Below are 16713 nucleotides of genomic sequence, written 5' to 3'. Positions count from 1 at the left end.
ACCTTACCTTACCTTACCTTACCTTACCTTACCTTACCTTACCTTACCTTACCTTACCTTACCTTACCTTACCTTACCTTACCTTACCTTACCTAGTCATTTTTGGTCCTGAAGCTTGAATGTGGTTTAAAAACTTTTTAAATCACATTTTACTTTACATTTCACTGTAACTTCACTGACCCCTCCAAAATTGCTCTTAAGAAATGTTCCTGTTTGTGGTCCCAACAATAATGAGATGTGATCTACGCCCTTGGGTAAAAGGTAGAGAGCTTAGCCTTGGAGAAATGAGACTGATGGACCAAATGATATAATCTATATCCAGATCCCTAAAATGTATTTTACCACTTGTAAAATAGAAAAACTGCATATGCCAAACCGCTTCCTGAACTGAACTCATATTTTTAGTGAATATTTATCTAAACGGTTTGTAAGTGATCCAATAGTGCATACAGGCCAAGCAGAATAAAGAAGGCCACAAGCAAAAGTTATTGTGTATGCAGAGCTCCAGCATTATGCAGTTAAAATAGCTGTGGTAGTCATAATAAAAGTACCAATGTGTAAGGTTTCTCAAGTTAAATACCAAGTAATAGATCTGAAAGGTTGACAAAGTGACACCCTCCTCCTGCAGTTTAGTTTTCTGTAGATTATTTTATTCTCCCATAACTGTAACTTCCAGATGTGTAAAATTGTTGAAAGTGAGGTGAGGTAGGTCTAAGGCTTGCTCTTATTGATGTTCAACTGATAAAAACTATAGAAATGATTAACCAACATAGAGCAGAAGGAAGTGATTTGGTTGGGTTGGAAGCATAAAGCAGGAGATCATCTGGATAAAGAGACCCTGTGCTGCACATCTTCTCTCAAAATTAAAGATATATCTTTGCTACTGTGAAGCGAAGCCTTCTCCACAGGAAGCACATTTGGGGTATACCTTCAGGGGCAGAGTAGAGAAAACAAAAATATGTCTAATGTTGATGTTAACAATGGTTACAATGGACTTTACATTAAGGTTCACTCCAGAACATATTGGAAAACTGCTCAAGTCACTTCTCTATGCATGTCTGTCTAGGCATAAAACTTTCATAGGAATTACAATTTCTCACCAGTGGAACATAGTAATACAATTTATGATTTGAAGTCTATTTGTTCATATGACCAGGAAACTAATGCAGACTGATTTACAAGAATAAAACATGAGTGCAATCTGTGATCATGCACTAAAAGAAGGAGACTGAATATTTGTGTGTTTTAGAAGAAGCAGAAGTCTTTAAATCAAGTTAAATATTAATATATGTTTCTTCTTCTTCTTCAAGGTCAGATCAGGTTAACTGGTGTTGGATTACCTCGATGTTCTGGCAGAGTTGAAATCTACCACAACAGTACCTGGGGAACAGTCTGTGATGATATCTGGGATTTAAACGATGCCAATGTGGTCTGTAGAGAGTTAAACTGTGGAACAGCAGTGAATGCTACCAGTACAGCCTTCTTTGGTGAAGGAACAGGACAGATCTGGCTTGATGACGTGTCGTGTTCTGGCWATGAAGCTTCACTTACACAGTGTSGGCACAGAGRATTTGGGAYACAYRACTGTRGACACWGKSAGGATGCTGGTGTCATCTGTTCAGGTAAAACTAATTATTTCAGGAAGGAAAAAAACTGTTTTGCTCAAATGATTTCATTTTTATTTACTACCAAAACTTCAATGAACACAAGGAAATAAATGGATTTGTTTTGAAAAGTAGATGATATTCATTAAGTTATAACTTTTTTTAAGTAACTCAATTACCAGAGTCCCTGTTTATGTAGAAAAATTACCCTGACTAGTGTTATTTGTAAATTTTAAAGATTATTCACAATATTTTATGATGATGAGAATATTACAACTACACATTCTATTTACAAGCACTATTTAATTTTATAGGGTTACAAGGTAACAAAACTCAATTCAAAACTACACAGCCTGTTTTACAAATATAAACTGGGATTTGCGATCATACATTTGCTGAAAGTAACTTTCATTTTCTTGTGTTTTAAAAGATGCAATATTGTTTAAATTCAATAATAGTGTTTCTTCTTCAAGGTCAGATCAGGTTAGCTGGTGCTGGATTACCTCGATGTTCTGGAAGAGTTGAAATCTACCACAACAGTACCTGGGGAACTGTCTGTGATGATATCTGGGATTTAAACGATGCYRMWGTGGYCTGYAGASAGTTRRRCTGTGGWMCWGCWGWRAAWGCTMYMMSWWCAGCCTTCTTTGGTSAAGGAACAGGACAGATCTGGCTTGATGACGTGTCGTGTTCTGGCAATGAAGCTTCACTTACACAGTGTGGGCACAGAGGATTTGGGACACACGACTGTAGACACTGGGAGGATGCTGGTGTCATCTGTTCAGGTAAAAAGAACTTTTATTCCAGGAGGTAAAAAAAAACCCCACAGATTTGCTCAAATTATTTCATTTTTATTTAGATCCAGAACTTCAATGAACACAAGGAAATAAATGGATTGGTTTTGAAAAGTAGAAGCTATTCAATGTGTTATAACATTACAACATTTATTTCAGTAACTCAATTTCCAGAGTGCCATCTTATGTAGAAGAATCACCCACAGACAGATATTTTCTCTAAATGCTAAAGATTATTCACTATTTCTTATGATGATGAGAATATTGCATAAGATCAATTACAAAAAAACTTATCAATACAAAATGTGGGCCTGATAATAATTATGTTTATTACCTGTTTAAAATTGAGGTTGAGGTCTTCGGTGACTTGTTCAAGTGAAATAATGTGTTAATCGTGGAAATTTAAAAGCATTTTTTCTTGGTCCAGTTTGGAATCGATTCCAAAGGACGACCTGTGTGTTGAGTTGGTCAACGTCCATGCAACTTGCCAATCTTGACTCTTGCAATAAATCTTCCTTTCAAGCGTTAAGTTCATCTTGAGATATTAAAACCTCTTGCGGTCTTGAGAGTCGGGGTCTCCTAAGAGATTTTTTTACTCTGTGCGCGGTCCAGCACAGTTGCTCTGAACCCACGTGTGCTTTTGCAAGATTTGGTCTGACAGGACGCTTCCAAGATGTTCGACTGTGACATTTTCCTTACTCCTCTTTAGTGTTGCCCTAAGACCGAGGGAAGATCAAACCTTTTAGTTACAAGGTAGCAATATTTATGAACAACTTCACATTCTATTTACAAACACAAAACGTATTAAACATGGATTTTTGACTTGTACACATACACATGCAAAAGGAATAAATTCCCAGCCATTTAATTTTACAAGGTTACAAAACTCAAATCAGAATAATGATACATTTGTTTCTATTACATCAATCTGGATTTCAAGAAGGATTAAAAATAAGTACAATTTCTGTTGTCGAATAGAACTTTAGTAAACAAATTTCCAGGGAAAATAAGTCAATTTAACAATTTAAACACTCATTTCAAACAAACATACATACATCCATAATTTCCATTTTAAAGGAAGTGGATTATTTTAAATGTTGAGTTGAATTCCCATGTTCCACTGTAGGCAGTACCTTGTTAGTTGTGCAGGAGTCTCCACTTCTGCTACTCAAACATATGGTTGTATAATTCAGCATTTGTTTGCAGCCATTTTTACCTGCAAGTGTAAATGTTGAGTTGGGGGTCAGAAGCAGCCGATTTGGATTTGAAGTTACAAGAGGAACTAAAACAACTCATTCTGACAGGAGCAGAACTGACCAAACTGAAATCTCATCATCCAAGAAGAATTTTGTGCAAATAAAATCACTCTGAAGTGGAATAAAATAAACAACAATCAATATCAGCTTTGTTCTCCAGTTCAATGTCATAAACACATTCATCAATGCACCAGTTGGAGATGGACCAGTTAGCCACACTGTGTCATCTCTCACTGGAACCAAATACACATTCACTCTCTTCTCTGTTTTTGAGAACATAAGTAGAGGAGTACAGCCTACAGCTGCCACTGGTAAGATATTTAACATAATTCCTGTGTAGTCTTAATGCAAATCTGTACAATTTTGCATTCAGCACCGATGATATGTGTGTAACATTTGCATCTTAAATGTTGCTAGAGATTTTAAGTTTGTTTGAAATAATGTCAGAAATTACCCAATTTTGTACCCCTTTAACCCGACGATCCCACTGGTGGAATCGGTTTTCACGTGTTTTTGGCTTTTTTACGTCTGCTAGAGGAGGCTTTCATCATTCTAAAACTATCCCGCATACAAGTTTTGCACTAAATGTTATGGTTTTACGGCTAATTAAAATCAGCTGATGGGTTTAAAGGGACGTGTCCCTTAAAATGCCATGTCATGAATCTATTATAGTACCGATAGCTAAACCAGGAAAAGATCATTCAAAACCAGAAAGTTATAGGCCAATAGCATTAACTTCAAACTTATGTAAAATAATGGAAAAAATGATTAATAATAGATTAGTGTATTATTTAAATAAAAAGGAATGTATTTCTAATTATCAAAGTGGTTTTCGTAAAGGGAGGAGCACTAATGACCCAACGTTATGTCTTGAGCATGAAGTAAGAAGAGCTCAAGTAAACAAAGAAAGTGTAGTGGCTGTATTTTTTGATATTGAAAAAGCATATGATATGATGTGGGTAGAGGGTTTATTAATTAAATTATACAAATTGGGGATTAAAGGAAAAATATATGAATGGATTAAAGACCAAGCAGGTAATTACAGGTAAAAATTGGAGAGGTAGTTTCGGATAAATATGTTGTGGAAAATGGTACGCCACAGGGGAGCATTATACTGTAAGTCCTTTATTGTTTTCTGTGATGATTAATTACATATTTAAAAATATTGGAAGGGATRTGGGATGCTCACTCTTTGCAGATGATGGAGCCATATGGAAAAGAGGGAAGAATATGGAGTTTATAGGGAAAAAAATACAAAAGGTCATTGTTGATATAGAGCTGTGGGCATTGCAATGGGAATTTAAATTCTCAGTGGATAAAACGAAAGTAATTGTTTTTTCTCAAAAAAAAATAAACAAGGTAATAGAATTAAAGTTATATAATCAAAAAGTTGAACAAGTAAAGATTATAACATTTCTGGGGTTGTGGTTTGATGAGAAATTAAAGTGGAGTATCCACTTCCAAAAGATTGTAGATAAATGTAAGAAAAAATTGAATATATTAAGATGTTTGGCTGGTAATGATTGGGGGCAGACAGACAAGCGTTAAAACAGATTTATACAGGGATGATAAGATCGGACCTTGATTTTGGATGTTTAGTTTACAGGTCAGCAGCTAATACTCATCTGGATAAATTAGATACTATTCAACATCAAGCATTAAGATTATGTACGGAAGCTTTCAAAACAACGCCAACAACAGCATTAGAAGTAGAAATGGGAGAAATGCCACTAGATCTGAGGAGATCTAAATTAATAATTAATTATTGGTTAAATTTGATTGGGCATAAATGTGAACATCCAACCCGGGAAATTTTAAAATCATGCTGGGAAAAGGAAAAGAAAGAGATGAGGAGTTATGGATGGAAAATTGGAAAAGACGTTAAGGAATTTAAAATGGATACTTTAGAAATTAGTCAAACAGATCCAATATCAGTTATACCACCCTGGATGCTGCCAGAAACCACAGTCGATTTGTCTTTAATGGTTAAGAAACAAGACAAATCAAATGTTATAGATAGATACTCAGTGCATTCACATATAAATGATTACTTTAGTTATGTCCAAATTTATACAGTTGCATCAAAAATTGAAGGAAAAATAGGAATAGCATGTACAATTCCAGAATTCAATTTAAATATAGGGAAGCGAATTACGGATGGGCTATCAATCTATACAGGTGAAATGATAGCAATTCTATTGACTTTACAATGGATTGAGGAAGTAAAACCAATGCAAGCAATAATTTGCTCTGATTCAAGCTCGGCTTTAACAAGCATAAAATATTTTAATACAGATTGTAGGAGAGACATATTATTAGAAATATATCATACACTATATAGATTACAAAATATGGGGTTAGTAGTTACATTTGTGTGGGTGCCAGCACATATAGGGGTAGTAGGAAACGAGAAAGTCGATAAAATGACAAAGAAGGCAATTCATAGTCCCATCAGTTTTACAGTTAAGACAAGTAAGTCTGAAGGGAAAAGTAAAGCTAAAGAAGAGCTGATGAAAATATGGCAAAGAAGGTGGGATGAAGGGGTAACAGAAAGATGGTTTTATAAGATTCAGAAGGTTGTAGGAAGGAAAAGAAAAGGCCATGTATGGCTTAATTATTCACTTTTCAATATCCAGAAGCATAAAACTGGAAAGTGTGAGTATTGTGAAAAGTTTGAAACAATAGAACATGTTTTTTTTAGAGTGTTATAAATATGAAGAAGATAGAAGATACATGTTGAGAGAATGTGAAGAGATTAAAGAAAGGTTCAATTTAACAGAATTTTTGAGGAGAGAATTGGGAAGCAAACATATTCAAATAATTATTCGATTTCTTAAAAAAACAAGGTTATTTCATAGAATTTGATTAGGGCAGGATGGTAGAGAATGTGTTAAGAAGAACAAAGAATGGTATAAAAAAAAAACTATATGCAATTAGGGTAATATAAGTAGGTATGTATGTGTGAGTGTTAGATTAGTCAAAAGCATAAAGTAAGGATTATGTATGAAGTGAAAGTTTATAGATCATCACGAGCCACACTCCATACCAGTAAGTGCTACTGAAAGTTTGTTGCCAACCGCCAATAAAAACCAACAAGAAGAAGAAGAAATGCCACGTCATCAAGCACGCTTGCAAACAGCCAATTTTCTGTCGACTGACCGAAAATGTCCGGTATGATGTGACACAGAAGAGCCTTTACCTTTGGATACGTGACAATATTGGCTTTGTAACATCACTCCAGGGTCGGAATTAACCTGAAACCCCCTCACATGCTTTCTAAATGAGCTGATAATAGCTCATTCAGAAAGGGGCTAACGACGGGGTAGCTTCTTGCTTGGTTTCTGGAAGATAAAAACAAAAGAGTGGAGGAGGGGTGTTTCTTCACACACCCTGGGGGCGAGCTTTTGGTAACTGGTAGAAGGACCATATTTCATTGTGATTCTTTACGTTACAGTATAATTTATAATATTTTATTGCATTAGATCGGGAAATATTCAGTTTTGAGACGGCAGGGAACATCTCCCTCCAATTTAGTCTTTGATTTGTGCGTGATTTTGTCAAAATGTCGCACTTGGAGTTATACAAAGAGTTTTCAGTTCATTGTTATTATGTATATTACACAGTGCACAATGATATATTTTGCATATATATGGAGTAAATGTCATGATCAAAGTTTATGTTATATGTAGAAAGTGTCATTCAATAGTAACCAGCCATTTAATTTGAACAGATTCCCAGTTATGTTCCCAGTCACATCATTGTCACATTATCTTTGAATACTTGACAATATTGGGTTTGTAAACTCACTCCAGGGTCGAAATTAACTTGAAACCCAATCACAAGCTTTCAAAATAAGGAGATAGCTACAGAGCCCTGGAAGGGACATGGGGAATTTCTTTTCTTTTGCGTTCCCTCGCAATACTTTTGCGTAAAATGTATTGTATTTTATCACTAATAATTCAGGAGGGGTAAAAGCTATAATAGTTCTGACAGCAGAAAACGATTCTTTGATACCTTACATTTACAGAGGTACTAAAAGTTTGCAGTTTAATCTGATAACTGTGAGGCTATTAGTGATTTATTTAATATTTTTGTCAGGCGGAAATATACTTCCGCCTGACAAATTTCAATAGTTCAAAAGGATTTCAACTAAGTATTAAAGATGTTTATATAAACTTCTGTTTTCAAGACAAAATTAATATTTCTGCTGATTCTAGTATTACATTTCTGGTATTAGTTATTTTTCTGCTTGTGCAACCTTTTGGATTTAGATGATACAGTCAAAAGATGTACACCAAAATTCACACATTACATTTCTGAAAAGAAAAACCCAAACCCAAAGTACTACTACAAATATTGAGTAGTGGAGCTGCATCATTTCTTGTTTTTCATTGCAGTTCAATGACTCATAATAGAAACGTGTTGGGTTTGGCACGTCTTGCCTTTCCACTGTAGTGGTCCTGCTAATGGAGATGAAGCTGGTTGGTGTAGAGTGAAGGATCATTGTTAAAGCTTTTCCATGGACAATTAGCTTTAGTGACATGAATAAACTACATCCTATCATATTGTGTTTTTAGCTCCTGGACATGCTGATGACTTCAGAGCATCCAGTCAAGATGAGACCAGCATCACTCTTCAGTGGAATAAGATAAACAACAATATCAGCTTTGTTCTCCAGTTTAATGGCAAAGAGACATTCATCAGAGCACCAGATGGAGATGGACCAGTTAGCCACACAGTGTCATCTCTCACTCCTGGAACCAAATACACATTCAGTCTCTTCTCTGTGCTTTACAATGTCAGGAGCAGGGGAGTCAATGTTACCACAGCTACAAGTAAGATGTTCTTCATTATTATACCACAAAGAAGGAATCTTTAAAAAGTACTAAATATGTAAACAGGTGTTTTTCAAATGCTCTTGTTATAATTTAGTCTGATGATCAACCAACCAGGACTCCACCTCACAACATTAACCAATAAAAGGTTTACAGGCCATAGAGGTTCAAAATCAAACAGAAGAGAAATCACCAAAGGCTTGGCAGTACTTTGGTCAAAGGGTTGTATTGTAAGAGAAAAGCAGCATCAGTCCATCAGTCCAACACTGATTCCCTAAACATTGGTAAGGTGCACAGAAGGTCATGAATAGTTCTGCTGAACTGCTCACACTGCTCATTTCCAGCAGGATGTCAAGAAGTATGCAACTTTCTCAAGTCTAACAAGTTACAGAGCTGTTGAATTCACAAATCCAAAATAATGTGGCTTGGATTACCAAACCTGAAGAAGCACTCAGTCAGCAACAGCTGGGCAACAGTGGATGCTTTTTAGTCCCAGGTTGATACAGTAACTGTGTCTTCACCAAGTACATCAGTAATTGTAAGAAGTTTTCCCTTCTCATTTTCCAATGTGGTCAAATCCATGGCAGCAATCTCAATTGGCTGTGATGCCAATAGATGACTCATGAATGTGTTTGAAGTTACATTTTTAGCAACCTGGCACCACTGACACTCTTGTACCCAACTGCGCAGGAGGCAGTTTGTGACGTTTCCTTTGTGACGTTTCCTGTCCTGATACAAGGATTTGGTTTTACCCTTTACTCATAATGTGCCAAATATTTTCTTCCAACACTTGCTAATAAGAGGACATGAGAAAAACATATGGTAGAGAAAGACCTCCATAAGAAAGATTCTAATATTTTCTGATAACTATGACTTCCAGATGTGTAAAATTGTTGATACTTTTAAAAGTGAGGTTAGGTAGGTCTAAGGCTCGCTCATTGATGTACAACTGATAGCCTAAAAACTGTAGAAATGATTAACCAACACTAGAGCAGAAGGAATTAATTTGGTTGGGTTGGAGACATAAAGCAGGAGATCGTCTGCATAAAAGGAGATGCTGTGCTCCACACCTTCTGTCAAAATTATAGATATAGATCTTTTCTACTGTGAAGCAAAGCATTTTCCACAGTAAGCACACATTTGGGGTAAGGTAAGGTGTAACAAGGCGGCCTTTTGCGGTTGGATTTTACAGTGAGGAAGACTATTTGAGGCAGAGTCAGGTGGAAACAGCAGTGGGTTTATTCTTCTTACAGCATCAACACACACCACTCAATCCTTTCACAGGTGAGACTGCAGGCTTAAATAGTCTCAGCTGTGTTGGACCCTACCACCTCCAATTCACAGGGGATCTCACTTAACAAATCTCCACCTATTTAAATAAAATACATTTTACTAAATATAAACATTTAAATGTACTTTTTATAAATATTTATATTTTATCTTACACCATAATGAAACACCACAAAAACCCATAAACAATTTCCTCCCCCCACTTTTCAATGGCCTCTCCCGGAACCTATAAATGGTGTCTGGACCCCCGGAGAGGACACAGAAAAGACAGGTGAGTCACTCAATATTAGCACTCTACATCTAACAGATTACGCACAAACATTTGCTCAGTTTGACCCACCAGTAGCTTATTGCTCTGAGTAACAATTATCCTCCCTTCACAGGCAACCACCTCACTTGTCAATGAGGAGCAGCTGTGCAGAGCCCAGAACAAAAGGCTACATGCTAATTACTAAAATACTCAATACAATTAAAACTTCTTGTGTGCAAATTGTTATTTATGTGCAAATCTCTGCTTAAAGTGCAGTGCTAAATAAAGTGCTTGTTAATAAAGTGCTTTTAAAGTGCTATACAGTGACTTGAGTAAAAACAGTCCCAGTAATGAAGCTCTCTTCATTACATAAGGCAGAGGTTCCCAAACTGTGGGGCGCGCCCCATAGGGGGGGCGCGGGAAGCCGCCTGGATGAAAATAACCAAAACAAAACATGAATGCTGTATGCGCATGGTTTTTACCTTAGAATGGCCAACTCTCTGTTATTCCTATGTCAATTTGATACTGTAGGGGCTTCCACACTTCCCATATCTGTGTCCTCTGTCACTTTTATCAGCAGTTCAAACTGTTTAATCCGTTAACATGTGGTAACCTGTTTTTCCGAGCCGCCTTTAAATGCAACATGAACGCTACAACGCTCGCGCTGGGTTTACACCTATGCGGTCTAAGGGCCGGAGACCTGCTGCTGCTGGGCGGAGCTACACTACGGTGTGTTAGAATCATGGCAGCAAACCAGAAAAAACGCAAAGAACTTTTCAGTTTTTCCCCCAAACTAACCGACTGAGTTGAGTAAAGCTGTTGGATGCAGTTAAAGTTATCCAAAAGATGACTAGCTAGCTAATATCAATACAACACCTTAAACTTAACAAGTAGCCTGTAGGCTACCGATGTTGTCTATGTTCAGCTACGTACATTCATTTTTCTCCCCAAAAAGTTGACCCTCCCCCCCATTACCCTTTTCTTAGAGTCACCACTCCCTTCGCTAACACACAGACAGCAATTTCTAATCCATAGGGGGGGCACAGGAGAAAAAGTTTGGGAACCACTGACATAGGTAAGGTATGGTAAGGTAAAACGAGGCAAGGCTACCTTAACTTACCCTTACCTTACATTTGGGGTATAACTTCATCAGCAGAATAGAGAACATAAAAAGCTATTTAATGTTGATGTTAACAATGAAAGATATGGACTTTACATGAAGGTTCATTCCAGAACAAATAAGGAAACTGTGTTCAAGTCATTTCTCTATCTCTACTCTCTATCCATGTCCTTCTTGGCATAAAACTTTCATAGGAATTAAAGTTTCTCTCTTGGACATTGACCAACATTGCTAAAAACAATGTTGGTCCCGCATAGTAATACATTTATGATTTGAAGTCTATTTGTCCATATGACCAGGAAACTAATGCAGACTGATAAGGATAAAACATGAGTGGAATCTGTGAATGTACATTCACAGAAGGTAACTGGATTTTTTTGTGTTTTAGAAGAAGCAAAAGTGTTTAAATTAAAGTTGAATATTAATATACGTTTCTTCTTCTGCTTCAAGGTCAGATCAGGTTAACTGGTGTTGGATTTTCTCGATGTTCTGGAAGAGTTGAAATCTACCACAACAGCATCTGGGGAACAGTCTGTGATGATTCTTGGGATTTAAACGATGCCAATGTGGTCTGTAGAGAGTTGGGCTGTGGAACGGCACTGAAAGCTACCAGTAGAGCCTTCTTTGGTGAAGGAACAGAACACATCTGGCTTGATGACGTGTCGTGTTCTGGCAATGAAACTTCACTTACACAGTGTGGGCACAGAGGATTTGGGACACACGACTGTGGACACAATGATGATGCTGGTGTCATCTGTTCAGGTAAAAACTAATTTCAGAAAAAAGTGTTCAAGTTATTTCATTTTTATTTATAAAAAACTTCCAATGAACACAAAGAAATAAATGGATTGGTTTTGAAAAGTAGAAGCTATTCAATGTGTTATAACATTGCAACATTTATTCCAGTAATTCAATTTCCAGAGTGCCATCTTATGTAGAAGAATTACCCATACACTGATATTTTCTCTAAATGTTAAAGATTATTCACTATTTCTTATGATGAGAATATTGCATAAGATCAATTGCAAAAAGACCTTATCAATACAAATTGTGGGCCTGATAGTAATTATGTTTATTACTTTCTTAAAGATTGAGGCTGAGGTCTTCGGTGGTTTGTTGAAGTGAAGTGATGTGTTAATTGTAAAAATCTAAAGAGATTTTTTCTTGGTCCAGTTTGGAGTCGATTGCAAAGAACAACCTGTGTGTTGAGTTGGTCGACGTCCATGCAACTTGGCAGTCTTGACTCTTGCAAGGAATCTTCATTTCAAGCTTTAAGTTCATCTTGAGATATTAAATCCTCTTGTGGTCCTAAGAGACAAGGTCTCCTAGGAGTTTTTTTTTTTTTTTTACCTCAGTGCGCAGTCCAGCACAGTTGCACTGACCCTGTGTGCGCTCTTTAGTGTTACCCTCAGGCCGTGGGAATATTAAACCTTTTTAGTTTACAAGATGGCAAAATTCATGAACAACTATACATTCAATTTGCAAGAACAATACATAACATGGATTTTTGACTTGTACACATACACATGCAAAAGGTAAAAATTCCCAGCCATTTAATTTTACAAGGTTATAAAACTTGATTCAAAACTACATAGCCTGATTTGCAAATAAAAACTATGAGTGGGATTTGTGAAAATACATTTGCTGAAGGTAACTTGATTTTCTTGTGTTTTAAAAGATGCAATATTGTTTAAATTCGAGCCAAATAATACAGTGTTTCTTCTTCAAGGTCAGATCAGGTTAGCTGGTAATGGATTACCTCGATGTTCTGGAAGAGTTGAAATCTACCACAACAGCATCTGGGGAACTGTCTGTGATGATATCTGGGATTTAAACAATGCCAATGTGGTCTGTAGAGAGTTAAACTGTGGAACGGCACTGAAAGCTACCAGTACAGCCTTCTTTGGTGAAGGAACAGGACAGATCTGGCTTGATGACGTGTCGTGTTCTGGCTATGAAGCTTCACTTACACAGTGTGGGCACAGAGGATTTGGGACACACGACTGTGTACACTGGGAGGATGCTGGTGTCATCTGTTCAGGTAAAAATTACTTCTACTTCTGAAAAAAATGCAACATTCTTTTGCTGAAATAATTTTATTTCTGTTCATATTTAAAAAACTAACAAAAGGAAATAGTTTTGTTTTTTTTTTACTCAGTAATTACTTGAGCGTACTATAAAACACAACTCACTGTGTATCTCACTTACTCTATTGGAATAATGATACATTTATTTCTATTACATCAAGTAGGATTTCATGAAGAACTTAAATAAGTGCAATTTCTTAATATTGTTGAATATCCATCCATCCATCCATCCATTTTCTTACACCCTGGTCCTAGTGGGGTCGGGAGGTGCCGGTGCCTATCTCCAGTTAACATTCCAGGCGAGAGGCGGGGTCACTCTGGACAGGTCGCCAGTCTGTTGCAGAATATTGTTGAATAGAACATTTGAAACCACTTGGTGCATTTATTTGTAGGAGAAAACATTTATATAAAGTCTCCAGGGGAAGCAACATCTCAATTTGACAATTTAAACACAAATTTAGAAGCAATTATTTTAAATGTAGTGTTTAATTCCTGTGTTCCACAGTAGACAGTTCCTGGTTACTTGTACAGGAGTCTCCACTTCTGTTATTCATAAACATATGGCGGTATAACTGACCATCTGTTTGCAGCCATTTTTACCTGTGAGTGTAAATGTTGAGTTGGGGGCCAGCAGCAGCCAATTGATTTAAAGTTACAAGAGGAACTAAAACAACTCAATCTGAAAGGAGCAGAACTGACCAAACTGAAATCTCATCATCCAAGAAGGATTTTGTGCAAATAAAAAGTAATGATCATGCTGTGTATAGTCATAGACGTGTCCTAACCTGTTCAAGGAAGCATAATAGGCCACTTTTAAGGAAGTGTATTTACCTCTATGGCTCAAAGAAAGCTAAAAATGAAACAATCTTGCTCACTGTGGCATTAAATAGCTACAAATATTTTGGAAATATAAAGTGACCAATGTACAATGTCAGACTTACCAACTTTTATAATTTTCTTCTTATATCATTGTGTTTTTAGATTCTGAATACGGCTTCACAGCATCCAGTCAAGATGAGACCAGCATCACTCTGCAGTGGAATAAAGTGAACAACAATATCAGCTTTGTTCTCCAGTTTAATGGCAGAGAGACATTCATCAGAGCWCCAGATGGARATGGACCAGTTAACCACACAGTGTCATCTCTCACTGCTGGAACCAAATACACATTCACTCTGTTCTCTGTGTTAGAGAACGTTAGAAGTAGAGGAGTACAGCTGACAGCTGCCACTGGTAAGATGTTTAACATAATCCCTAACAATACATTTTTGTATAGTTTCATTTTCCACGTGTTATACATTTAACATTAAATACGTTAACTATTTCACTATTATCAAGAATAGTTAATGAGTAAAAGCATGATTGTATTGGTCAAGATGATTTAAAGAAGTTTATATAACACTATGTTTTCAAGACAAAAAAGAAAAATATTTCAGCTCATTCTGGTATTAAATTGCTAAAACTATTTTTTTTACTTATGAAACCTTTTGGATTTAGATGATACAGTCAAAAGATGTACACCAAAATTCACACAATACAATCCTGAAAAGAAAAACCCAAACCCAAAGTACTACTACAAATAATGAGTAGTGGAGCTGCACCATTTCTTGTTTTTTCATTGCAGTTCAATGACTCATAATAGAAACGTGTTGGGTTTGGCACGTCTTGCCTTTCCACTGTAGTGGGTCCTGCTAATGGAGATGAAGCTGGTTGGTGTAGAGATGGGAAGAATTGTTAAAGCTTTTCCATGGACAATTAGCTTTACAGACATGAATAAACTACATCCTATCATGTTGTATTTTTAGCTCCTGGAAATGCTGATGACTTCAGAGCATCCAGTCAAGATGAGACCAGCATCACTCTGCAGTGGAATAAAGTGAACAACAATATCAGCTTTGTTCTCCAGTTTAATGGCAGAGAGACATTTATCAATGCACCAGATGGAGATGGACCAGTTAGCCACACAGTGTCATCTCTCACTGCTGGAACCACATACACATTCAGTCTCTTCTCTGTGTTTAATGATATCAGGAGTAGTGGAGTCAACGTTACCTCATCTACCAGTAAGATGTTTTTCATTATTATACCACAAAGACTATGAAAATTTGTAGAAATGCATTGATACATATTTGCTGTGCAATTTAACAAAAAAAGACAAACATCTGTTTATAGACTTTTTCGGATGGGCTTCGTATCTGTTAACTGCTTGCAGTTCTAGTTTATCTTTATTTCTTCTTGGGGGAAAAAAAAGATTCTAATCCAAGGTAGTTGAATCAAAATTTCTCCTTGTACAAGAAAACATTTTAATGTCTTAATGTTAGTATAAAATAAGGTATAAAAATGCCCTATTACTATGACATTTTCTTTTAAAGTCCTGAAATATTTATTTTATACCTTTTGCTTTTTTATGCCTTGACTAATTACTAGAGATCTAACAATGCAGATTTATTGCCATTTATTCGCAAGATTACTTACTTTAATTAACCAAAATTTACACTTTTTTTTACGTCCATGTTTGTTTAAAATTTGCTTCGATCTTGACATATTTTCTTCCATACTTGTTTTGACAGGTCCTAGGCCTACATCATCCAGGGTTTGCAAATGTACACTGGTATCTGATTCATGTGACCAAACTTCAAGATCTTAAATACACATATTACTCCTTGTGCTAAAGCCTAATGTCTATAAAAATGTAATTGTTGTGCTGTAATAATTGGATTTAAACATGTAATAATTATTTTACTTGCTACTGAGGGATTCACCTGGAAGGCATGCTTTAAGACATTTATGTCCTTGTCAAATATTAACTGTTTATGTGATTTTATGGTCTTTTCTGAGTTCAAAAAGAAAAAAAAACAACTGTGAATAAGTAACTTATTTCTTGAGATGCTTCTAAGCCTTGACTGCTATTAAGCTTATAATATTTATAAAGTTGTATTCAAAGTGTGCTTAAAATGGTGTGGCTACGTTTCATTTGAATTCTAAGTCTTTAAAATAAAAAATAAAAGTGATTGCAAAACTAAAGTGTGTTCTCTCATTTTGGTTTTCGTAGCTAAAATGAATCTGTTAGTGGGAAGTAGACGTAAAGGTGATCAACTATACTGTACGAGTTTCATCTTTCTCAAAAGTGGATCAGGTTTGGGCACATTCGTAAGTCTGGGAAAGGCTTTAAGTTTGTTTAGGTGAAGAGTCTCTTTGTTAGTCATTGTTCCTCTGTCACCATTAAATTCTATTGACCAGACACTGCCTATGGTAGCACAAAGAAATGCCAGGACTTACAGGACATAATGACCTAGAGCACAAAAGGGCCTTTCTGCGGGCCAGATATTAAAATGGGAATGACTAATAATAGGAACAACAATGGCAGTAAGAAAAATCAATCTGAGAACAAAAGCTGGTGTTTCAGAAAAGAATATAAAAAGACAGCAGATACAATCAAGAGTGATCTCACTGTGAAAGATCTTTATGCACTGAAGC

General features: G+C 36.2%; 1 protein-coding gene across 1 annotated transcript in view; it reads left to right on the top strand.

Moving 5' to 3' along the window:
* LOC103480537 (deleted in malignant brain tumors 1 protein-like) overlaps positions 1-16238 on the top strand; it is a 20097-nt gene extending 3859 nt beyond the window's left edge. Inside the window, exons 4-11 of the mRNA XM_017310324.1 lie at positions 1311-1622; positions 2246-2389; positions 8232-8489; positions 11600-11911; positions 12879-13190; positions 14218-14469; positions 15042-15299; positions 15807-16238. Of these exons, the coding sequence (XP_017165813.1) occupies positions 1311-1622; positions 2246-2389; positions 8232-8489; positions 11600-11911; positions 12879-13190; positions 14218-14469; positions 15042-15299; positions 15807-15883 (1925 nt within the window). The 3' untranslated portion in view covers positions 15884-16238. The remainder of the gene's footprint in view (positions 1-1310; positions 1623-2245; positions 2390-8231; positions 8490-11599; positions 11912-12878; positions 13191-14217; positions 14470-15041; positions 15300-15806) is intronic.
* Positions 16239-16713: the final 475 nt, after the last annotated feature.

The sequence above is a fragment of the Poecilia reticulata genome, linkage group LG18 (assembly GCF_000633615.1).
Source record: "Poecilia reticulata strain Guanapo linkage group LG18, Guppy_female_1.0+MT, whole genome shotgun sequence".
Taxonomy (NCBI): domain Eukaryota; kingdom Metazoa; phylum Chordata; class Actinopteri; order Cyprinodontiformes; family Poeciliidae; genus Poecilia; species Poecilia reticulata.
This window is presented reverse-complemented; position numbering and strand designations above follow the sequence as displayed.